Source organism: Lepus europaeus, chromosome 3 (genome assembly GCF_033115175.1).
Source record: "Lepus europaeus isolate LE1 chromosome 3, mLepTim1.pri, whole genome shotgun sequence".
Taxonomy (NCBI): Eukaryota; Metazoa; Chordata; class Mammalia; order Lagomorpha; family Leporidae; genus Lepus; species Lepus europaeus.
The window spans coordinates 107,078,032-107,103,582 of record NC_084829.1 but is presented as its reverse complement, the minus strand read 5'-3'; the positions used below and the strand labels follow the sequence as shown (position 1 = coordinate 107,103,582).

The 25,551-nt window shown below is 47.3% G+C and overlaps 1 protein-coding gene across 1 annotated transcript in view; it reads right to left on the bottom strand.

Annotated features, from left to right (window-relative positions):
- The window catches only part of LOC133756617 (uncharacterized), a 167,765-nt gene extending 149,876 nt beyond the window's left edge, over positions 1-17,889 (bottom strand). Inside the window, exons 1-7 of the mRNA XM_062187238.1 lie at positions 17,753-17,889; positions 14,454-14,526; positions 14,100-14,210; positions 8,316-8,429; positions 7,273-7,467; positions 6,121-6,262; positions 4,109-4,266 (exon numbers count right to left, since the gene is read on the bottom strand). Of these exons, the coding sequence (XP_062043222.1) occupies positions 4,109-4,266; positions 6,121-6,262; positions 7,273-7,467; positions 8,316-8,429; positions 14,100-14,210; positions 14,454-14,526; positions 17,753-17,889 (930 nt within the window). The remainder of the gene's footprint in view (positions 1-4,108; positions 4,267-6,120; positions 6,263-7,272; positions 7,468-8,315; positions 8,430-14,099; positions 14,211-14,453; positions 14,527-17,752) is intronic.
- Positions 17,890-25,551: the final 7,662 nt, after the last annotated feature.

Genomic DNA, 25,551 nt, shown 5'->3' with positions numbered 1-25,551 from the left:
AGCATTAGGCCCCGCCACTCACAAAGGTGACCCACATGGAGTTCCAGGCTCCTGGCTTGAAGCCTGGGCCAGTCCCAATTGTTGAGGGCATTTGGGGAGTGAGCCAGAGGATAGAGGGTCTCTATGTCTGTCTGTCTGTCTGTCTCTGTCTCTTTGCCTTTCAAGTTAATCAAAAGAAAGAACTCAACACACAGTGATGGTAGCACAACCAAGGCATGTACTTAATGCCACTGAACAGCACGGTTAAAACGTACTTCACCACACATGCATGTACCTATATGGACACACAGAGAATCTGCAATGGGGCTAGCATTGCTAAGCTATGTCTGCAAGGGGTGAGCAAGCGCCTGAGCCACAAAGCTGAAGAATCTCCTAGTTAATGCTGGTATCTCCAAAGCTGTGCTACCCAACATGTTGCCCCCAGCCACACATGGCCAGTTACCACTTAAAGGTGAATCCGTTAAAATGAACTAGAGTTGAAGATTTAATGCTTCAGATGCACTAGGCACGCTTCAAATGCTCAGTAGCCACGTGTGACTGGCAGTTGGCATGTTGGTCAGAGACAGAACATATCCATCATGGCTAGTCTAGATGTGGGATGGCAAACTTTCTTGTAAATATTTCAGATAGTAAATATTTTAGCCTTGCCAGACCTCAGGGTCTCAACTGCAACTACTCTAGTCTGCCATTGCAGTGTAAAAGCAGCCACAGATAAATCACAAATGAATGAGCATGGTCTGAGTATTTGTGTTACTGTGTCTGCACAAAATTCATGTGTAAAAAAAAAAAAAAAATCCCAAACCCCAGGGGATCAGCATTGTGGCACGACACCAGCATCCCGTGTGAATGCCGATCCAAGTCCCAGCTGCTCCACTTTCCATCCAACTCCCTGCTAATGGCCTGGGACAAGCAGCAGAAGATGGCTCAAGTACTTTGGGCCCTGCCACCTATGTGGGAGATCTGGGTGAAGCTCTTGGCCCTTGGTTTTAGCCTGGTTCTGCCCTGGCCATTGCGGCTACCTAGGGAGTGAACCAGTGGATCTCTCCCTCTCTCTCTCATCTCTATCCCTGTCTCCCAGTCTCTGTAACTCTAAGTTTCAGGCAAATAAGTAAATCTTCAAAACAAACAAACAATATGATGCTGATGAACCTATAAATGTTATAAGAAATTTGGGATTGTCGTTCAGTTCTCGGGAAATGATTCCAGCTGAGCCTGCTGGCATAATAAACTACTTCAAACCTCAAAACAAACAAACAAACAAACAAAAATCCCAACCCCCAAGAGGAGTGGTATTAGGAGGTGGGGGCCTTTGGGTGTGATTAGGTCATTAGGGTGGAGCCTGATGAATAGTGTTAGTGCCCTTATAAAAGACACTGCAGGGCCGGCACTGTGGCTCACTAAGTTAATCCTCCACCTGCGGCGCCAGTACCCCGGGTTCTAGTCCTGGTTGGGGCGCCAGATTCTGCCCCGGTTGCTCCTCTTCCAGTCCAGCTCTCTGCTGTGGCCCAGGAGTACAGCAGAGGATGGCCCAAGTGCTTGGGCCCTGTACCCGCATGGGAGACCAGGAGAAGCACCTGGCTCCTGGCTTTGGATCGGCGCAGCTGCCAGCAATGAAGGAAGACCTTTCTCTCTCTGTCTTTCTCTCACTGTCTAACTCTGACTGTAAAAAAAAAAAAAAAAAAAGACACTGCAGAGAAACCCTGGCCCTTCTCCCACGTGCAGGCACAGCAAGAAGGCACTGTCTCTGACCCTGACAGCAAGCCCTCACCAGACACCCAATCCAGCCCCAGCCTCCAGAACTATAAGAGATATATTTCTGTGGCTTATGAGCCACCAGGTTATGGCATTTGGTTATGACAGCTATAATTCCAAGAGAACACACACACATGGCGGGCAGCAGGCTGTCACCTGCTAACCCTGCTCTAGGGCATTATGGACCAGCACAGAACCTAAATACAGGAACTCTTCCTACACAAAAAGCCATTCCATGTGATCGACTATTTTGGGAGCAGCTGGGATTTCATATAACACTGTCACAAGAAAATCAAAAATAGTAGTCCGTGTCGTGACACAGTGGGTTAAGCTACTGCTTGCAACACCAGCATCCCCTAGCTGAGCGCCAATTCCTGCTAATGTATCTAGGAAGACAGCAGAAGTGGCACTTCTTGCCACCCACATGGGAGACCTCGATGGAGTTTCTGGCTCCTGGCTTCTGCCTGGCCCAGCTCTGGCTGTTGCAGGCACTTGAGGAGTGAGCCAGCAGATGGAAGATCTCCCCCCACCTCATTCTCTGTCTTTAAAAACACAAATACATATATAAATATTTATTTATTTGAAAGTCAGAGTTACACAGAGAGAGAAGGAGAAGCAGAGAGAGAGAGAGAGGTCTTCCATCCACTGGTTCACTCCCTAGTTGGCCACAATTGTCCGAGCTACACTGATCCGAAGCCAGGAGCCAGGAGCTTCTTCCAGGTCTCCCACGTGGGTGCAGGGACCCAAGGACCTGGGCCGTCTTCTACTGCTTTCCCAGGCCATAGCAGATAACTGAATCAGAAGAGGAGCAGCTGGGACTTGAACTGGCGCCCATATGGGATGCCGACACTGCAGGCAGCGTTTTACCCACTACGCTACAGTACCAGCCCCTGAATCTTTTTTATTAGAGTAGAAATTGTCACCATGAAGGGAGACAGGTTGCTTTTTGGGAACAAGGCTGTTTTGCTGGGTGCCCTGCCAAACCTGCAGTCGCTTGTTTCCGATTGATAATGTATATAGTCCACTCGACCAGAATGTATCCTTTCATTTGGGTTCTTTGTAAACAGCATCTTAAGTTGATTCTACTGTCATACTACTTGGGAATAAGAAAAGTGAGGACACTGCCACAGAAGCCCTTTGCTGAAGATGATGCTGCTGCCCACCTAAGAAAGGGAGAAAAAGGCGAAACCCCATCAACTGCAGAGAAACCACAGCACATGCGACCATTGGTTCCAGCAAACTTAAAGAGTCTGTGTGGGGGCTGGTGCTGTGGCATAGCAGGTAAAAGCTGCTGCCTGCAGTGCCAGCATCCCATGTGAACCCCGGTTCTAGTCCCTGCTGCTTCACTTCCCATCCAGCTCTCTGCTTTGGCCTGGGAAAGCAGTAGAAGATGGCCTTGGGCTCCTGCACCTGCAGCTCCAGGCTCCTGGCTTCAGATTGGCCCAGCTCCAGCTGTTGTGGCCAGTTGGGGAGTGAACCAGCGGTTGGAAGACCTCTCTCTCTCTCTGCCTCTTCTCTGTGTAACTCTGACTTCCAAACAAATAAATAAATCTTAAAAAAAAAAAAAAAACAAAAAAAAACAAAAAAACGAGTCGGTGTGAATGGAACAAATACAAACGCAAGTGAACCTTCAAGGCCAAGCAAATGGTGATAGTGGAGACGGTGGCTGCTTCTGACACGCGGAGCATTCCAAACCATTCAGATTTGATTTTTGCCTGTTTGAATAAATCCATTTGCTATTTCCACCCAGTGACTGTATGCATACTTGTCAATCAAATGCACCTGCTGCTGGAAAAACATCTCTATGGTTGAAACTCCTGCTAAAACAATTTGTTACAATGCATCTGCGGGTCTCTACCCACAGTCTTATTTTTCCCTTTGCTTTTGCTAACACAAGTTGTTAAAGGAAGCATAACTGTGTTACAGCAGAGCCGACTGTGCAATTGTGAACAGAAGTGCAGGTGTGCACTCTGAATACGCGGCATCTTGTCACTCAGGAGAGCTACTGTAGCACATTCTGAGAACTGGAAGGCTTTAGACACCTGATCATTGCACCACGCAGACTTGCCAAATCTTGGCTACATTGACATCTTCTACTATAGACTGTAGCCTACCTTTTTCTTCAAATTCTGCAGAAAAAAAAATGCGTCCCACTATGCCGCTGACGTTTGCTTTGAAGGTCCCATAGCTCAGAGAATAAATTCTCCTAAGTGCCAATCTAAATTCCACCTGTTACTATTTTATCTCCTCACTCTGGAAACAATCATTGGCTGTAAAACTATGAAATGATTGGCCAATACCACTGATTTCTTTCGTGAACACCTAGGCTGGCATTAAGCAAGAATACACCAAGTACCAAGAAAAACAGCTGCATCTCCTTTGCAGCGTCCCTGAGCTCTTCAACGTCGTACGGGATGTGGAAATGGGAGAGGAGGGACCTCAGTTGAGGCTTCAGGTCTCCTGCTTCTGCTGTGTGTTGGGGCAGGATGCAAGCAGCCTCTGCTCTCCTTGAACCTGGAAAAAAAAATCCCAAACTAAGAGCATTAAGACCAATGAAGAGCAGTCGGAGGAGCGGGCAGGGAGTCCTATGAGAACAGGGGCTAGGACCCCCTCTGCCGAGGGAAGCCCCTCTGCTCCTTGCCCAGCCTGCCCTGCCATGATTGACAGTCTGTGCCACACCTGGCCAGGGGCGTCTGCCAGGTGCTTGGAGCTGGGTGTCTGAGGAAGGCAGCAGGGACTCCTTGCCTGGCTCGCGGCCTGTAGGAGAAATCCAGCAGAAGGTTTGTAGAATGACTGAGTGGGAGAGGAACTGCCAAGAGCCCTTTGGGGTAAAGAGAGAATATTATTGAGAAGTTCCCGGCCAGCGTGGTGGCTCACTAGGCTAATCCTCCTCCTGTGGCATGGGCACCCCAGGTTCTAGTCCCAGTCGGGGTGCTGGATTCTGACCCGGTTGCTCCTCTTCCAGTCCAGCTCTCTGCTGTGGCCCGGGAAGGCAGTGGAGGATGGCTCAGGTCCTTGGGCCCTGCACCTGCATGGGAGACCAGAAGGAAGCACCTGGCTCCTGGCTTTGGATTGGCGCAGTGCGCCGGCCATAGCAGCCACTTGGGGGGTGAACCAAAAAAAAGAGAAGTTCCCAACACCTTAGAAGCAGTCTTCCTCTGCTTTCCTCTAACTCCCACTCATGTCTGAGGACCCAGTCTGGCGTGCTGTCCTTGGAGAAGCTGGCTGCCTCTCCCAGGTGTTCCTCTGAGACCCTGTACATAGTGCAAGCAAGCACGCCGCTCAGAGTAGAGACCAGCTCGTGTCTCTTAGGCACCTGGAACCCCCAGGAAGGGCAGGGGGGCTGTGCTGACTCGGATGAGGAGTCTTTGAGAACTGTGTGACATGCAGATGGAAGGGACCTTAGGGATGGCGTACTCCGAAAGGTTGGTTCTGAAGATGAGTCAGTTGAGGCCCAAGGAGTCCACATGCAGGCCCACGGTGGGGCCTGGAGCCCGGAGCCCGGAGCCCAGCACTCACGACTTCAAGCCCATTGCCCTGCCTTCTTTCTTTCTTTCTTTCTTTTTTTAGACTTATTTTTATTTATTTGAAAGACAGAGTTACAAAGAGAGGTAGATCTTCTATTTGCTGATTCATTCCCAAAATGGCTGCAATGGCCAGAGCTGAGCTGATCCAAAGCCAGGAGCCAGGAATAGGGGCCCAAGACTTGGGCCACCTTCCACTGCTTTCCCAGGCCATAGTGAGAGTTGGATCAGAAGAGGAGCACTTGGGACTAGAACCAGTGTCCATATGGGATGCTGGCGCCACAGACCAGGGCTTTAACCCACTGTGCCACAGCACTGCCCCCCCCCCCTTCTTTCTTGATTATCTAGTTCTAAAGATGAAGAGAGGAGCCAGTGTTGTGATGCAGTGGGTTAAGCCATCGCTGGCAACACTGACATTCTGTATTGGAGCACCAGTTTGAGTCCCAGCTGCTAATGTGCCTGGGAAGGCAGCAGATGATGGCTCAGGGACTTGGGCCCCTGCCACCCATGTGGGATCCCAGATGGAGTGTCTGGCTCCTGGGTTCAGATCTGGCTGTTGTGGACATTTGGGAAATGAACCAGTGGATAAAAGATCTCTCTCTTTCTCTCTCTCTCTCTGTCCCTCCCTCTCTCTCTCTGTCTGTCACTCTGCCTTTCAAATAAATACATTTTTAAAAAACGATAAAATGTCTAAGGGAAGTGTTTGTCTTTTTCCTATTAGAACATATTAAATTAACTCCTGTTTGTTATAAAGATATGACTTCAGGATATAAAACAGCACACATACAGAATCACAATTTCTTTTCCTTCACACAATCCTGGGCGAAATAAGACTGTTTCTGACCTGCAATGCTGGTATCCACAGCGCCAGGAGATGCATAACCCTGGACATCGGGGTTGATGTCATTGACATTGACCTTCTTGTTTTCAGGGGCTTGGTTTGCAGTGTCACTCAGCACTTTGGAGATGGGCAGATTCTGGAGGGCCTGTAGAAAGGCACAACTGAGACACCACGGTCAAGCTTCCAGCTGTAGGATCAGGAGCACTCTGCTCCCATAATGAGCAGGAGAGGGGCAGAACCTCAGTGAGCTGTCCGGGGACGAGGGAGCTGAGTTTGTGCCTGTTACTCACTCTGGGGACCTCGACCTCCAACACGGTCCACAGGGATCAAACACACAAAGCAGACAAGGCCCTATGGAGGGGTGAGGGCTACAAAGAGGGATCAGACTGGGGCAACCCCAAAGAGCCCTCGGTGTGAGTGGAGTGGAGGACCCAGACTCACGAGCAGGTGTTCAGAGCCTGTGTGACCCGGGAGAGATGGACTGGAGGTGGAGCCCATTGGGTGGGACTGGCCGTGGGGAAGGCACAAACCATAGCGATGGCTGGCTTCCTGAGCTGGCTGACTGTGGATGGTGTAACACGGAGCTGAGTAGGAAAAGCTTGAGGCAGGGAAGCGACAGTCTGTCTAAAATGGAAATGCAGTCCTGGTAGGGCTTCTTGATGCTGCTCACCAGAGTCAGGGCCTCTCCCTGCCCTGTGCTCTGGCTTCCTCTTTGCCTTCCTAGCCCTTGCCTGTCTTCCCACCAGCCTGAGACCTCACCGTCTCTCAGAAAGACTGTATCTTTGCTGTGGGGTCTGGGACGAGTACCCGGCACATATTAGATCCTCATGAGGCAGTTGCTGAGTTACAAAGCCAATCGATATTGGAGGGCAGAGATGCTGAAGAGCACAATGGAAATGGAAACTTCAGAGCGAATATGAGGTAGTGCAACAGAGACCTCTTGGAGAAAGCTGACTGACGGAGTGACGTCCAGAGAGCAAACTCTCCAAAGGAGAAAGTTTCCGAGAGAAGGGCCGGTGACTGTCGCTTCCCTGTCATTTGTAGGGCAGGTAGAGTGTGCAATTGTGACAACCCCAAACTAGGGGACAAGTGCAAGAAAACCACATGTTGACTATTCCCGGGGAGGGCACCACGGCATCTCCAAGCTTCATGTACCTGCAGGTAGCGGTGGACTGTCCGGAGAGAGTGCAGGTGACACACGAGCCACTTGGTGTAGATGGTTAGGTCTTCCAGGGTTACTAACTCAGGAGGGTTGGTTTTTCCCATCAGGAAGTTTTCTCGAGCCACAGACAATCTTTCAGCTCTCTGAGCAGCATCACTGCACTCCTGCATGATGTAGCCGACTTGTTTCTATTTAAAAGGGTTACAAGAGAAGAGCTTGGTGTTTGCCCCCCTTCCTTATTCTCTGGATCACTGGCTTCCAGGAGTAGGGGAATGCTGTTGGGGGCCAGAGATGGGACTCTTGGGATCCCAAGGTTCCTCCATCTCCTGAGAGTTTGACAAGGGCAGTGATTCTACGCTTAGGACTTGGAAGGAGAGAGACCCCAAATAGAGAGTCAGTGCCCAAGGAGGTTTAGGAACGGGCCTTAGCTTCTGGGCCTTTTCCCTGGCACAGAGGAGACCAAGACTATAAAGAGAAAATTATTTCCCGTCATATAAAACATTATCTTTCCAGCCTTTCTCAAAAATAGGAAGCAGAGGGCTGGTGCTGCAGCGTAGCAGGTGGGGCCATTGCCTGCAGTACCAGCATCCCATGTGGGCGCCGGTTCGAATCCTGGCTGTTCCACTTCCAATCCAGCTCTCTGCTGTGGCCTGGGAAAGCAGTAGAGGATGGCCCATGTGCTTGGGCCCCTGCACCCACATGGGAGACCCAGAGGAAGCTCCTGGTTCCTGGCTTCGGATCAGCGCAGCTCCAGCCATTGCAGCCATCTGGGAAGTGAACCAGCAGATGGAAGACCCCTCTCTCTCTTGCTCTGTGCCTCTCCTTCTCTTTCTGTGTAACTCTAACTTTCAAATAAATAAATAAATATTAAAAAAAATAGGAAGCATTATCTTCTGCCACTGGCAGAAGGAGCAAGAAAGTACTCATTTCAGTTCCTTGCCCATTCCCAGCCGTGACCTGAAACACCTGGCAAGCTCATTGGCCATTTGGCTGCATTCCGAAGAGCAGCCCATCATTCTGTTGGTGAGCTTCCTACCTTGTAAAGAGGATAAAGCTGCTCCATGGGCTGACTGTGCCGGCAAAACCTCTTCCACCTGAGCACGTGGAGGTGTTTGCTCTGAACCAGCTGGGCAGTTCTCTCTGTGTAATGCTTTAACAACAACAGCAAAAATAAACACTTGGCACGACACAATTACAGTGGGAAGACAGTTAATTCTTAAGAAGGGCAATGATAGGTAAACCAGACCAGTTTCTGGTTGGTTCACACCCGTGTATTTTCCTATGTGTAGACCATAAAACTGCGAAGCATGACTCAAGACATGATTCAGGTTTAAATAAAGCGAGGAGGCATTTCTAAATCTCTATGATCTGTTGTTGAGTCAATAGATTGTAAGCTCATTTACCGGTTAGTCAACAGTTTTAACCCTGACATAAAAGTCTGTCAGAGTAGCTGAAGCTGAACTTAACATTTTGTATTAAAAACTGAAATGGTGGAGCCAGCACTGTGGCATAATGGGTAAAGCCACCATCTACGACAACAGCATCCCAGAGGGGCACCAGTTCGTGTCCCAGCTGTTCCCTTCCAATCCAGCTCCCTGCTAACGGCCTGGAAAAAGCAGAAGATGGTCCAAGTGTTTGGGCCCCTGCCACCCATGGGGGGGAAGCCCCCCGGATGAAGCTCATGGCTCCTGATTCTTGGCTTCGGCCTGGCTCAGCACTGGCCATTGTGGCCATCTGTAGGGTGAACCAGAAGATGGAAGATCTCTCTCTCTCTCTCTCTTTCCCTCTCTCTTTCTGTAACTCTTTCAAAATAAATAAAGAAATCTCTAAAATAAACTTAAATGATGAGTCAAAAATACAAAATATATTACAGATAAGATTATAACATGTAACCTCAGATCCTAAATTTTATGTACCTCAAAAAGAGTTAAGCTAACTCTTTAAAAATGCTTTCTCTCTGACAATAAAAACAACACTGGCCATGATGGAATTACTAGGCCCAGACTCAGCCCTCCATCCTAAACAAGCAGAAAGCCCAACATCATATACACGACAACCGCTTTCGACATTTCTTGAGGCAGGGCCGTGGAGGGAAGGGGAAGGCGGGGCCAGAAGGGAAACCAATCATATCAGCTGCTGTGATCACACTGGTCTTCTTCCTGAAGGCGGTTTCTGAGCCCTGGAGCAGGAAAGGGAATCGTAGGCGGAGTGGGAGACATCTCTGAGTTAATCAGAGAGAAACAGAAGTTTGGGATGCAGAGTGTGGGGGAGGAGGAAGTCACGCAGACAAAGGGCTCCAGAAACCTGCAGGAGCCCCCTCTCAGCCTGTGGCTGAGCTCCGAGCCCGGCACACAGAAGGAGGAGCTCCAGGAGGTGTGCAGAGAATAAGTGACTGAGACCTTGCACGCTGAGTTCTCCAAGTTCACAGAGTGAAGGGTCTTCCTTGAAACCTGAGACCCTCAGGGAGATGCCAACAGCCTTAGGAACAAAGGGCAATGAGGCCAGCGCCGTGGCTTAACAGGCTAATCCTCCGCCTTGCAGCGCCGGCACACCGGGTTCTAGTCCCGGTTGGGGCGCCGGATTCTATCCTGGTTGCCCCTCTTCCAGGCCAGCTCTCTGCTATGGCCCGGGAAGGCAGTGGAGGATGGCCCAAGTGCTTGGGTCCTGTACCCGCATGGGAGATCAGGAGAAGCATCTGGCTCCTGGCTTCAGATCAGCGCAATGGCTGGCCACAGCGGCCATTGGAGGGTGAACCAACGGCAAAAAGGAAGACCTTTCTCTCTGTCTGTCTCTCTCTCACTATCCACTCTGCCTGTCAAAAAAAAAAAAAAAAAAAAAAAAAGGGCAATGATGCCTGGAGTAAAGTTCATTCTAAGCTCCTTCTAGAAGCAGGTGTTGTGGCATTGCAGGACCCTCGACACCGGTATCCCATAGCAGAGTGCCAGTTTGAGTCCCTGCTCGGCTTCCGATCTGCCAATGTGCTTGGGAAGCAATAGACGACAGACGAAGTACTTGAGTTCCTGCCACCCATGCAGGAGACCCAGGTGGAGTTCTGGGCTCCTGGCTCCAGCCTGGCCCAGCCCTGGATGTGGTAGCCATTTGGGGAGTGATCCAGTGAATAGAAGATCTGTGTGAGGTGTGTGTATGTGTGTGTGTGTCTCCCTCTGTCATTCTGCCCTTCAAATAAATAAATAAATAAATCTTAAATCAATAAATGTGAATTCATTCTAACAAAGTTTAAAATCAAGCCTTGAAAGAAGTAAGCTAATGGGTGGAATATAAAAAAAAAAGCTGGCATTCAATAATGAAAAATTGATGACTTTTGAAAGTATTAGACATGCAAAGAAGAAAAAAGGAATGATCCATACACAGAAGAAAAATCAGTCATGTGGGGCCAGCATTGTGGGGAAACAGATAAAGCCACTGCCTGCAATGCCTGTAATTCATATGGGTCCCGGTTGAAGTCTCAGCTGCTCTGCTTCCAGTCCAGTTTCCTGCTGATGTGCTTGGGGAAGCAGCCAAGGATGGCTCAAGTGCTTGGACTCCGGCACCCATGTGGGAGATGCAGAAGAAGCTCCAGGCTCCTGGCTTCAGCCTGGCCCAGCCTCGGCCTTTGTGGCCATTTGGGGAGTGAACCAGTGGATGGAAGATCTCTCTGTTCCTTTGCCTTTCTACTCCTGCCTCTCTGTAACTCTGCCTTTCAAATACATAACATAAACCTTTAAAAAAAATAGTGATGAGAAACAGACCAAGAAGCAACAGAGGTCAAGAAATGACCGAATAAGAACTGTTAAAGACTTATTATAAACACGCACAGATTGCCCAAGTAGGGAAAGGAAACGCTAGACACAATGAGGAGAAACATGCAAAGTATCAAAAGGAATCTAATGGAATTCCTAGAAATGAAAAACATTCTATCTGAAACGGAACATGAATTGGACGGGATAAAGAGCTGATCGGACATTGCATGAGAACAAGTTAGTGAAGTGGAAGACTGGGCAATAATGACCATCTAAGATGAGGTAGAGAGAAACAACAGTGAAAAATGTTAGTCTCGTGCCATGACACTAAGTGGGTTAACACACATGTAACTGGAAGACCTGAAGGAGGGATGTAGACAGAAAACAGATTTGAAGAAACAATGGTTGCAATTTTGCAAAAATGGATGAAAACAAACCCATCATCTGAGTTCAACCGACCTCAAGTGAAACACAAGGAAAAGCCACATCTGTACGTGTCATAATAAAGTGGCTAGAAATCATTCAGAAAAACTCTCAAAAGCAAGCAGGGAACAGCAAGACACACTCTGTTCAGAAATGGAAACCGTACAAGCCAGAAGGAAACGGAGCAACATCTCCAAAGCAACGAAAGAGAAAATCCATCAACACAGAATTCTAAGTTGAATGAAAGTATCTTTCTGGAATGGGAGTAAAATACCTCTTTCAAAATAGCAGAGTTGGGGGCCGGCACTGTGGCGTAGGGGGCTATACTCCACCTGCAGTGCTAGCATCCCATAGGGACACTGGTTCAAGTCCCAGCTGCTCCTCTTTCGATCCAGCTCTCTGCTATGGCCTGGGAAAGCAGTAGAAGATGGCCCAAGTCCTTGGGCCCCTGCACCCACGTGGGAGATCTGGAAGAAGCTCCTGGCTCCTGGCTTCAGATTGGCCAAGCTCTGGCCATTGTGACCATTTGGGGGAGTGAACCAGCAGATAGAAGACCTCTCTCTGTGTCTCTAACTCTGTAACTCCACCTCTCAAATTATAGAGGAAATATAGCTGCAACCAGAGACAAAGAGAAGCAGACCCCTCCTCCCAACACAGACCTTGAAAATGGCTGCTCTCAATTAACTAGTGAAGCAGCTGCCCACTGTTATCTTGTCTAGGGAGGGAAGTAGTCCTAAGCTCTGCTTCTATAAACTCCAGTCATAAATCTGTCCTAATAAATCTGCCCCTGGAATCTCTTCTACAAACACACCGTGCCCACCGACCACTGGAAGTGTGCTCCTAAGTCACGTAGGCTGCCATTTAAACCCAGCAATGCTGTAACAGCTAAGGTATGTTGCTGATGAACCTGTAAATAGTGTAAGAAACCTGGGAGTGTTGCTCAGTTCTCGGGAAATGATTCCAGCCAAGCCCACTGGCGAAATAAATTGCTTGGATCCTCCACTGTTTCTGGCCCCTGTTTGAATGGAGGGAGTTTTCCCACCCCAGGTTTCTGTAACAAAGTTAATAAATAAAATCTCGGGGTCGGCACTGTGGCGTAGCAGGTAAAGCTGTCGCCTACAGTGCCAGCATTCCCATGTGGGTGCTGGTTCTAGTACCGGCTGCTCCACTTCTGATTCAGTTCTCTGCATGGGCTGGGAAAGCAGTAGAAGATGGCCCAAGTCCTTGGGCCCCTGCACCTGCGTGAGAGACCTGGAAAAAGCTCCTGGCTCCTGGCTTTGGATTGGCACAGCTCTGGCCCTTGTGGCCAATTGGGGAGTGAACCAGCAGATGGAGGACCTCTCTCTCTCTCTCTCTCTCTCTCTCTCTGCCTCTCCTCTCTCTGTGTGTGTAACTCTGACTTTCAAATAAATAAATAAATCTTTTTAAAAAATTAGTAAATCAAATCTTTTAAAAATAAAAAAGTATATATTGACTCTTGTCATTGAAAAAGCAAAAAAACAGCATAGTCGGTGAGAATTTCCCCCGGCAGACCATGTTAAAGGAAGGTCTTCAGACAAGAAGCAAATGATATCACACAGGGCTTTAGACTGTACTGGATTTTTCAACCTTGACACCATTGACATTTGGGACCAGAAAACTCTGTGTGCGAGGCTGCCCTGTGCACTGTTTAGTGGTGTCCCTTGTCTCAGTCCAGTAAAGGCCAGTAGCGACCAATCAAAGCCCCCCACCCAAATCTTCAGAGCCAAAGACCCCCCTCCCACATTGCTGAAGGTCCCCCAAGGGCCACAATGTCCTCTAGGGCAGCTCCCCGCCCCCCAGAACCTCTGACACACAAAGGAATGAAGAACGCCAGCAACAAGGAGGAGGATCCTGAACAACGAGTGGCTGGACTTGCAAACAAAACCTCAATACCTTTTGTCTCTTTGTTAGTTAATTGCTAACCACTGGTAGCTGCTAAAGAACCAATTTGAGTCCATAGAGAGGGTAGAACTCAGCACAGGATATGCCTTCCCAAGATGAGCCAACAGCTTTCTTTTTTGTTTGTTTTTTTTTAAAGACTTATTTTATTTATTTAAAAGACAAAGTTACAGAGACAGGTAGAGACAGAGAGAGGTCTTCCATCTGCTGGTTCACTCCCCAGATGTCCGCAACGGCCGGAGCTACGCCGATCCGAAGCCAGGAGCCAGGAGCTTCCTCCAGGTCTCCCACGTGGGTGCAGGGGCCCAAGGACTTGGGCCATCCTCTACTGCTTTCCCAGGCCATAGCAGAGAGTTGGATCAGAAGAGGAGCAACTGGGACTCGAACCAGTGTCCATATGGGATGCCGGCGCTTCAGGCCACGGCGTTAACCCGCTGCGCCACAGCGCCAGTCCCGCAACAGCTTTCTGAGGGCTGGGACTATCTTAGCCTGTGCTGTATTGCCCGGAATTCCCAGGACAGAGGGAACCTTCAGTGGAGACTCAGTCCACCAGTTGGTGTCTTTAAAGTGAACTACAGTATTGTTCTTTAATAATCATATTTGCACTAACCGAGTTCTGCCAACTACATGTTAGAGGAAACCCTCCCCTAGCCAGATGATACACCAGGAAGCCGGCTTTGTTCATACATCTCTGCTGCACTCCACATGTGTTTCTCAGATTGCACAATGACCCTTACCTGCAATAGAAGCAAAGGTAGGTTTTCCGGAGTGTACTCTCTTCTTAGGCAGCTCTCTAACTCCCTCTGCAGGACATCTGCCTGAATAACAAGGGGCTTCGCCGTGGCCACCTAAATCCAAATAACTGGTCTTTAACATCTCAGGTCAAGAAACCACAAAATGCCAAACATCACAAAAATCAGCCATCTCCAAGGACATAGTGGACTTATCTAACCCAGCAGGGAGCTGAATACTGGGCTGTCTTGTTCTAGAACCCACTGTCAATAACATTGCCTGTAGGTTGGCTAAAAGTCCCCAACATGTTAGCAAAATTGAACTCGTTCTTGGATAAAATAGCCCTCTCTCCTACTCACCTGTAAGGTTCTCTGGAGTGCCAGTTCCCGTTCTCTTCTAAAGTAAGAAATGTCTTTCGGTATCTGAACAGAGCTGCAGAAAGATGTATACAACGGAAGCTGTAATTATGGAGAGTATACTAGAGCAGGTTTTAGGTAGGCCCTGGATAATCTATAACTTCACAGCTGCCTCTTTACAAATAGGAATATCAGAAATCACCAAAGTTTGTAGAAAAATGAATATAACAGGGACTAAGGTTGTGGTGCAATGAACGAAGCCACTACCTGCAACGCTGGCATTCCATATGAGCATGTGTTCAAGTCCCAGCTGCTCCATTTCCAATGCAGCTCCCTGCTAATGCTCCTGGGAAGGCAGTAGAAGATGGCCCAAATGCTTGGGACCTGCCACCGACATGGGAGATCCGGATGAAGTTCTGCTTTTGGATTGCTCAGTCCCAGCTGTTGCAGCCATTTGGAAAGTGAACCAGGAGATGGTGCTGTGGCGCAGTGGGTTAAAGCCCTGGCCTGAAGCGCCGGCATTCCATATGGGTGCCAGTTCTAGTCCTGGCTGCTCTACTTCTGATCCAGTTCCCTGCTAATGCGCCTAAGAAAGCAGTAGAGGATGGCCCAAGTCCTTGAGCCACTGCACCCATGTGGGAGACCCAGAAGAAGCTCCTGGCTCTCAGCTTCGGATCGGCACAGCTCCAGCCATTGTGGCCATTTGCGGAGTGAACTAGCGAATGGAAGACCTCTCTCTCTGTCTCTACTTCTCTCTGTAACTCTTTCAAATAAATAAAATAAAAATTTAAAAATATGTATTTATTTATTTGAAAGTCAGAGTTACACAGAGGGAGAAGGAGAGGCAGAGAGAGATCTTCCATCCACTGGGTCACTCCCCAGTTGGCTGCAATGGTTGGAGCTGCACCAATCTGAAGCCAAGAGCCAAGAGCTTCCACCAGATCTCCCATGCAGGTGCAGGGACCCAAGGACCTGGGCCATCTTCCACTGCTTTCCTAGGCCATAGCAGAGAGCTGGATCAGCAGTGGAGCAGCCAGGACTCAAACCAGCACCCATATGGGATGTTAGCACTGCAGGCAGCGGCTTTACCAGCTACGCCACTGCATGGATCTCCTAAAATAAATCTTTTTTTTTTTTTTTTTGGCAGGCAGAGTGGACAGTGAGAGAGAGAGAGACAGAGAGAAAGGTCTTCCTTTGCCGTTGGTTCACCCTCCAACAGCTGCTGCGGCCGGCGCGCTGTGGCCGGCGCTGATTCAAAGCCAGGAACCAAGTGCTTCCTCCTGGTCTTCCATGGGGTACAGGGCCCAAGCACCTGGGCCATCCTCCATTGCACTCCCAGGCCATAGCAGAGAGCTGGCCTGGAAGAGGGGCAACTGGGACAGAATCCGGCGCCCCGACCGGGACTAGAACTCAGTGTGCCGGCGCCGCAGGCGAAGGATTAGCCTAGTGAGCCACGGCACCAGCCCTAAAATAAATCTCAAAAAAATAGAGTGAACCAGCAGATGGAAGATCTCTCTGTTTTTCTCTGTCTCTCTGTAACTCTGCCTTTCCAATAAATTAATACATCCTTTTTTCAAATGAAGATGCAAATAATGAAAATATTGCATGATTTAAACATCTTTTGCAACAAAATAAACCTGTCTTTTCATTCCCCTTTGCCATGAGCTCTCAGAAGTCCCCTGGCATCAAATTACACAGGATTCTCAGGGGCTCAGGAAGGCCACGATCTTCTGTCTTGGTCACAGTCTTTCTCGGGTGTGCCTCATGGTTGCTGAAACTTTCTCTGGGCCAGTTGTTCTCATCTCCCTGCTGGCCCGGATCTACCGCAGTTTCCTACTCCAGAGTACAGGGAGGCACATGTGGTGGGAAGCTGTATTTCCCTCGTCTGTCTGCCCCACATAACCTTACTTCGTTCTCATCTGGGTTGACACATAAAACCCGCATCTGGTCATTGCAGTCAAATGTTTTTATCTTGCTATTCTTCCTGAATTACCTAGGGATGAAAACGACCCTTAAATATTAAACAGATTGGCCGTTGCTGTGGCAGAGCAGGTAAAACCACTGCCTGTGACACTGGCATCCCATATGGACGCCAATTCGAGTCCTGGCTGCTCTACTTCTGATCCAGCTACAGCTAATGTGCCTGGGAAAGCAGCAGTTGCTGGCCCAAGTGCTTGGGTCCCTGCCACCCATGTGGGTGACCTGGTTGGAGTTCCAGGCTCCTGGCTTCGGCCTGGCCCAGCCTTGGCTATTGTGACCATTTATGGGATGAACCAGTGGATGGGAGATCTCTCTCAGATCTCTCTCTTTCTCTGTAACTCTGCCTTTCAAATAAATAAGTCTTTAAAAAAAAAAAACATGGAATCTTCTGGAAATGATTCTAAGCATACTTTCTGCTTTGGCATCCAATGGCTTTAAATACCCATCACAGAAACATACTGAATGCTGGTTCTTCAGAGATTAGCCCTGGGGGGAGCTTTTCTGGCCTCTGGCACAGTCAGCACCATGGACTTGCACTGGGCTGTGGGACCCCAGGCCCAGGAAGAGCGTGGCTCTCCCGATTTTGTGTCAGACACACCCCAAGGCTTGGCAGTGCTGGGAACACATCAGGCACCCAACGGCTTTAAATACCCATCTCAGAAACATGCCAAATGATGGTTTTTCAGAATCATCTTCGGAATAGCGGGCCACTTCACCTGCTCCCTGCCTGTTCTCCTGACCTCTCACACCCCTTCCCCATCCACATCACATTTGCTCAGTCTAGCAGTGTTGCTTTGATCAACAGTGGTCGTACCAGGAACAGAGACACAATGGACCCAGGTCCAGGAGGCCTGTCACGTAGGGGCTGATCTGGGTGCCACATTTCTATAAAAGAATTTCATTGCTGTCATTGGCAGCATTTATGATGGACTAGCTCTTAAAAGGATTCATGAGCAGGTACCTAGCAATATCTCAGATTTCAAAATTTCTCATCAACATCAAGGTCAAGCTCAAAATACCATTGGGTAAAGTGAGATCTCTTTGCATTGAGTAGGATTGGTGTGTCAGCTCCTGGAACTTGAAGCCAGAAGCACCTTGTGGTTTTCTTTGGTGAGACATTGCTTCAGTCTGCCTTGACTATTGTAGAATGTCAGAAGGTCTCAGGGGCACTGGATGCCACTGCCGTTTGGAGGCCACTTAACTGAGCTTGAGATGGTGTCAACCGTCCACGTGAAGACGACCAGGGGCTGATGGAGATTATGGGTTGGGAGCACATGGAGAACAGGCCCTGAGGACCCCGCCTGCCCACCGCCAGTGTCTACCTGTAAGTTCTGTTAGATGTTCCCCAGAAAGGCCCCTGCCCTTCTAACTCAGACTTCAGTTCGGCCAGCCGCACAGCCAGTTCTTTCTCCAACAGCTGGGTCCTCTCCGTGGAAGCGAGCTTGTGTGTTTCATCCATGCCTTGTGGTGGCTGTTTTTCTGCATCCCTGGAAAACAAGAGCATGAAACTCGTGATGGATTTCCTCGGCGATCACTAGCCAGTGGGTGGGACTTGATCTTTGTCCAAAAAGCTAGGTCAACTCTGTGGACACATGTGTGTTTGCAATTTAAAGAAACCGCCAATCAGACTGCTGTTGTGTATGATGATTTAGTTGTACAGGGGGAAAAAAAGTAGGTTGGAATCTCCAGTGACCACGCAGCCCAGTTTATCTTCAGAAATGCCTGCTCTAGCTTTGACCATAGGGGTTTATTAAAGGGAGCTCATCCCCTCCCCCACCTCTGCAGTCTTCACAAAGGCGGGTAGGGGGGTCACACACTCAAGGCTGTGAATAGCAGCTACAGCTGACTTCCAACGTCACTCCAACGGGAGCAGGCAACGAGTGTGTACAGGAACTCTCTACGTACCTAGAGAATTTCTCCAGGAGCTTTTCTGAAGGTGCACAATTCTGGCAAAGGAGAGTCCAGCAAGGACAGAGAGTTACCTAATCTGATTGTGATCTACACACAATTGAGTTTGGAAGAACTTGTACTTATGCATCTGAATGCAGTTTTTTAATGATGTATTTATTTACTTGAAAGTCAGAGTTACAAAGGAGAGAGAGAGAGAGAGAGAGAGAGAGAGAGAGAATCTTCCATCTGCTGGTTCATCCTCCCCCTAGGTAGCCACAATGGCCAGAGCTGGCGCCAGGTTGAAGCCAGGAGCCTGGAGCCTCCTCCAGTTCTCCCAAGGAGGTGGAAGGGTCCAAGCACTTGGGCCATCTTCCACGGCTTTCCCAGGCCATTAGCAGGGAGCTGGATTGGAAGCCGAGCAGCTGGGACTCAAGGTGGTGCCCACAGAGGATGCTCGTGTTGCAGATGGCAGCTTCACCCGCTGTGCCACAGCATGTTTTCTTAATTTTGATCACCTACATTTGGCATACTTGATTTTACCATTAAATAAAAATAGCTGCTGACTTCTCACCTCACCCACCCTGTCAATTTCAACATAATTGTTTGCTAAGTACTAGGCTGTGGTATTCTAATTTACAGTGTGGATTAACTGTGTGACACAGAAGTCCTGAGCTCCATCAGCTGCATGGGATCCAACAGATGGTGCGTTTCCTCATGTTGCTGCTGCCTGCACTTGTCCTGGACAAGTTGGAATAAAGTCACTCCTAGGTCACATTATACAGAGAGCAATGAGACTTTTTTTTTTTTTTTCCAATTTCTAGATCGTCACTTTTTTCTTCCAGGGATATGTCAGTTTCTCCACTCTACTGTCATTTCAACAAATAATTAAGCTGTTTTGTGTCCAGGCTTCCTTTGGGGGCCCATTTATTCTTTTCATAAAAGCACTGGCCATCAAAAGGAACATCCATGTTTGGCCCAGGCCGTGAACCTGCTGAGTCACAGACCTGCCCCATTTGGCCGCAATACAATGCATTGTTATTGTTCCTAGCAAAAGTGAAATGTTGTCAGGAAAAATATTTGCCACTTGGCAGTGGCCGCTCAAGTTGGACAAACAGTGAAGCAGCTGCCTTAACAGCTGCATTCCAACTGGCAGCCAAGAGCGGCAGCCCCGCAGCCTGGCGGATCCTCCTCCCCAGTGCAGACCCTCCGCCTTCCTTTCCTGGTGAGTGTCCACGTTGACGGCTCAGAAACGAGAACACTGAATCCGGCACTGTTTAGCTTGCTACACAGTCAAGTACAGCGTTCAGAAAACTAACATGAAAAGTTAGTCTTGGACAATGGTAGCAACCCAGAGGAATCCACGCCTGCTGAGCAGGCAGGTTCGGCTTCCAAGAGACAAATGACTAAGGATGGGGGGGTTCATTTATTGAGCACCTACTGTGTGCCAGGCAAGCCGTGGGCCCTCGTTTAGTACCAGAAAAGATTCTCAGGAATTTCTTCCATCGTGTTTTTAAAAAATCAGTACATGTAACTAACTTGATTAAAGAAATACTGATTTTTTTTTATAGTTGTAATGATCTGTGATTACTTTAATATTTAATATTTTAATATTTGAGTGAAATGATTTTTCCATTCAATTATTGTTTATAGCCATTGTTCATATTCCCACGAAACTAGGGTCTTTTTGCTTTTTACCTGTTAAACTTCTTATTAAGAGAAGTATTAAGCCTTTTTATTATAATGCATTTAAAATATGCTATCTCAGGGCTGGCAATGTGGCACAGCAGGTTAATACCCTGGCTTCAGTGCCAGCATCCCATATGGGTGCCAGTTTGAGACCCAGCTGCTCCACTTCTGATCCAGCTCTCTGGTAGGGCCTGGGAAAGCAATACAGGATGGCCCAAGTGCTTGGGCCCCTGCCCCCATGTGGGAGACCTGGAAGAAGCTCCTGGCCCCTGGCTTCGCATCCGCACAGCTCCAGCCGTTGCGGCCAATTGGGGAGTGAATCATCAGATGGAAGACCTCTCTCTCTCCCTCTCTCTGCCTCTCCTCTCTCTGTGTAAGTCTGACTTTCAAATAAATAATCTTTAAAAAATAAAGTACGCTACCTCAGAAACTAAAAAAAAAAAAAAAGAGAGAGAGAGTAGGAAGGAGGGTGAGAGAGGGAGAGAGTAGGAGGGAGTGAGGAAAGAATATCATTATGTTCTTAGAATTATATCTACAAATCACACTGAATCTGTTAAAAACTAATTAAAATGAAAATAAAAATTTTATAAAAATCCTGTTTTATGTGTTGAAAAAGTGGCACATTTTAACTGTAAGACAGAGCTAGAAAGATAAGGTGGGGGTGTTTAATGGGTGGTGAGAGGGGGCTTGGATGGCGCCACGGCTTGGAGATGCTTTGTTGCCACTAAAACTCCTCGTGAGGCTTGGTTCCCAAGGTGGCAGCATTGAGAGGGGTCATGTGGTTAACAGGGGAGTTCAGGGAATGAATGCTTGCTCTTGGGAGCTGGACTGGTTACCGTGAGGGGTGACTGCTAGAGAGTGAGTTCAGCGTGCTTAGCTGTCCCTCACTTCCTTCTCTGGAAACCCGTGCTCCTTCTCCACGCGCCTGCTTCCCCTCCCTGCCTTTCCACCACTATGTGACACAGCACGAGACCCTCGCCAGAAACCAAGGAGACGCTGGTGCCAACCTCCTCAACGAGCCTGCTTCCCAAACCGTGAGCCAAATTAAGCCTCTGTTTGTTTTTAAATAAAGTGCCCAGCCTCCGATATCTGGGCATAGCAACATAAAATAGACAAGGCAGACAGAGATAAAGCAGGCATGTTTAGAAGAGAAATACTGAGTAACTTTAGACTCTGCCTGGAAACGTGTACTTCATGTTACAAATGTCAAGGTGACGGTTAGAAGGACAGAAATGCAACCTGGAGCTTCCCAGACAAGTGGCGATGAGGGCGGAGGGACAGGACTCAATCGAGGGCAGGGAAAGAGGTAGAGAAAGGAAACGAAAAGGAATAGAGTAGAAATGAGGTCAAGTAGCTTGGAGATTATAATGAATATAAACGCATGAAGCCTATCTATCCAAAGACATAAATCAGCACAGCTCCAAGTGTGTTCAAGGGCCCTAAGATTTGGGACTGACATGCACCAACATAAAGCAATGATTGTTATGTTAGAATTTACACTGCTAAGCAGACCGACCCCACTATTACTACAGGGGGACTCAACTCTCTTCATGAAGATCTATACAGGATAGATGCTCTGTAACATCCTTGGAGACAAATTTTTGTTACATAGTCAACACAATCATTAAATTTTTTTAATATATATATTTTTATTTATTTTTGAGAGGCAGAATTAGAGAGAGGTGTGGGGGGGTGTCCTCCATTCGCTGGTTCACTCCCCAAATGGTCACAACAGCCATCGCTGTGCCAGTCCAAAGCCAGGAGCCTGGAGCTTCCTCTAGTTCTCCCACCTGGGTGCAGGGGCCCAAGGAAGAATTGGGCCATCTTCTACTGCTTTTCCAGGCCACAGCAGAGAGAGCTGGATCAGAAGTGGAGCAACTGGCACTGCAGGGGGTGGCTTTACTGGCTTTCCTGGCTGGCTACACAGCACCAGCCCCTCACATATTCTTATTTTCAACTGAAATTTCTTCTGTTTCACATTGCATGCTAACTTCTGCATCAGTAGAGGTATAGCAAAGCTGTTTTGACAAAAAAGACACACTCAGAACAAAGATATTTTGGAGCAAGCATTTGTCTTAGTGGCTAAGTTATGCTTGGGATGCCTGAGTTCCGTCTCAGAGGGCTTGGTCCAAGTCCTAGCTGCTCCACTTTCAACCCGGCTTCCCACTAATACACATACCAAGAAGCACCACATGATGCTCTAAGTCCTCAGGTCCCTGCCACCAATGTGAGAGACCTGGGTGGAGTTCCAGGCTCTTGGCTTCACTCTAGCCCAGCCCTAGCTAGTGTGGGCATTTGGGGAGTGAGCTAGTGGATGGAAGATCTCTTCCTCTCTGTTTCTAGTCCTTTCAAATAAAGTGAAAATAAATAAACTGAAAATTTTACAAAAGAACAACTATTTTTAAGTTTCTCTAACACAACGGTGCTAACATAAATGGTCCAGGGAAGAGGAGCAGCTCTGCCACTCTTGGTCACTTAAGGACTCAGGTTCTTTCCAGGTCTGCCCTCCACCTGCTAGGCGTTGATCAGGCAAACATTCCAGCCCTTCCCTTCAGAGTGGCTGTAGTGCATGACCTTGGGGGTGGTGTACAACAGGCAGATACACTTGGGGGTCTGCATTGACTAACAAGCTGTGTCTACCTCTGCTTTGCTGAGGTCTTGTTTTGTTTTTTTCTTGAAAGGGTATTAATTTGGGTCAAATGTTTTTTCCGCATCTATTAACATGGTCTTGTGCTGTTCCTCATATACATGTTAATTAAATTTCATACTTCCAAATATTAATCAAAAATTTGTGCCTTTGGAATAAACTCTTAGGTGTTTAGGGTTTTTCTGTTTGTTTTTGTGTTTAGGTTCCTGAGAGAAATTGGCCAGTTATTTTCTTATAATTTTTTTTGGTCAGAATTTGGCATACAGGTTATGCTGGCCTCATAAAACAAGTTTTGAAGTGCTTTATTCTCTATTTTTTTAAAAAAAGGATTTATGATTTGTATGATTTCTTCCTTAAGTGTTTGGAATAATTCATATATGAAACACCTTGATCTGGATCTTTCTTTATGGGAATGCTTTTAATAACAGAGTTAATTTCTTTAACAGAAATGAAAGCTGAGGGTATACAACTATATTCTAGATATATGTCTATTATCCAATAAATGATTTGCAAATATTATCCCCCGTTCTGTAGGTCATCCTTTCATATTTTCTTTCCTTTTTTTAAAGATTTTATTTATTATTTGAGAGGTAGATTTTCAGACAGGAGAGAGAGAGAGAGAAAAAGAGAGAGAGAATCTTCCATCCACCGATTCACTCCCCCAAATGGCCACAATGGCTGGAGCTGGGCTGATCCGAAGCCATGAGCCAGGAGCTTCTTCTGGGTCTCCCACGTGGGTGCAGGGGCCCAAGGACCTGGGCTATCTTCTATTGCTTTCCCAGGCCATAAAAGAGAGCTGGATCAGAAGTGGAGCAGCTGGGACTCAAACCGGCACCCATATGGGATGCTGGCACTGCAGGCCGCAGCTTTATCCACTAAACCATGGTGCTGGCCCCAAGTCACTTACTATTTCAATGCTTTTATTACTTTGAGTTTAATTTGCTCTTCTTTCCCCAGGTCTTGAGATGCAAGTTTAGACCAATCATTTTTAACCTTTCTTGTAATAAATTTCCTTCTAAGCGCTGTTTTAGCTGTGGCACACTAAAGTTGGATGTTGTATTTTCATGATTTATTTAAATATTTCCTAATTTCCATTCGGATTCTCCTTTGACCTATGGGCCATTTATAAATAGTTCTATTTTCCTGTTATTAGTTTCTAATGTGATTTCAAGTGGCCTAAGGACATTTTCTGCATGATTTTAATTTTAAAAATATGTTGAGTTTGTGTTATGGCCCAACATAAGATCCATTTTGATAACTGTTTATGTGCACGTGAAAAGCAATGTATTCTGATGAGGCAAATGTTGTCTTAAGGGTTTTTTTTTTAATATTTATTTTTATTATTTTTTTGAAAGAGTTACAGAGAAAGGTAGAGACAGAGAGAGCGAGGTCTTCCATCTGCTGGTTCACTCCCAAATGGTTGCAACAGCTGAACTGAGCTGATCCGAAGCCAGGAGCCAGGCAGGAGCTTCTTCTGGGTCTTCCACTGATTTCAGGGGCCCAGTGGGCTGTCTTCGACTGCTTTTCTAGGCCATAGCAGAGTGCCTGTTCAGAAGCAGAGCAGCCGGGACTCAAACCGACACCCATATGGGATGCTGGCGTTGCAGGCCAGGGCTTTAATCTGCTGCACCACAGCACCAGCCTCCCTAAAGGTTATTTATGTGAAGTCAGTCACGTGTTCAAATCTCTTATGTCCTTACTAACTTTTCAGTCTGATTCTTTTAGGACATATTGACATAAGTGCATTGAAATCTTCAAAAATGACTGCAGGTTTATTTATTTCTCTGTTACCCTGACACTTTGGTTTTGTATATTTTTAAGCCATGTTATTGGGTGCTTACAGATTATGCTTCTTTATTGAAATGGGACTTTCACCATTTTAACTTGTTCTTCTTCATGTCTACTAAGACTTCTTAAAGTCAAACTTACTATTAGTAATACAGTCACACAAACTTTTTAGTTTGGGGAATTAGTGTTTGCATGATATATATTTTAAGTGTGTTTTTTTTAAAAAAATATGTATTTATTTATTGAAAGAGTTACAGAGAGAATGGGAGAGATGGAGAGAGAGAGAGACAGAGAGAGAGAGATTGAGAGAGAGAGATTGAGAGAGAGATCTTCCATCTGTTGGTTTACTCCCCAAATGACCACAATGACTGGGAATGGGCCAGGTGGAAGCCAGAGCCTAGAACTCCATCCGGGTCTCCCATGTGGGTAGCAGAGGTCCAAGTACCTTGGCTACCTTCCATTGCCCAGGCACATTATCAGGGAGTTGGATTGGAAGTGGAACCACCAGGACTTGAACCAGCGCTCATATGGGATGCCAGTGTTGCAGATGGCAGCTTAACCCACTGCATCACAACACTGGCCATATCTTCAAGGGTGTCAAGATCTTAAGTCTGGTCTAAAAAAAAAAAATTGCCTTTAATTGGAGCATTTAGTTCATGTCCATTTAATGTGTTTACTGTTATGGTTGGCTTTAAATGCACTGTCTTTCTATTTGTTGTATTTATTTTAGTTTTTAAGTTGCTCCACCTGTTCTTTGCCCCTTTAATCACTGTTACCATATTGCCTCAGATTAGTCTGATATATTTTTATTATTATATTTATCTTTTCTATTAGATTTTTCATAATACCTGTATGTTTCCTTGGGTAGTTTTCTAGAGCAGTGGCTTTCAAACAATAGTGTGCATTAGAATCAGCTGCAGGACTTGTTACACATACACAGCTGGCCCCACCTGCAGAATTTCAGATTTCATAGGTCTGAGAAACCTGAGAATTTGCCACACAAAACTGCACTTTTAACAAATTCCCAGATGATGCACATGTTGCTAACTAAGGGACCACACTCACCTACAGACTACAATATACATTTTTGACTTGTCACAAACTACCCTA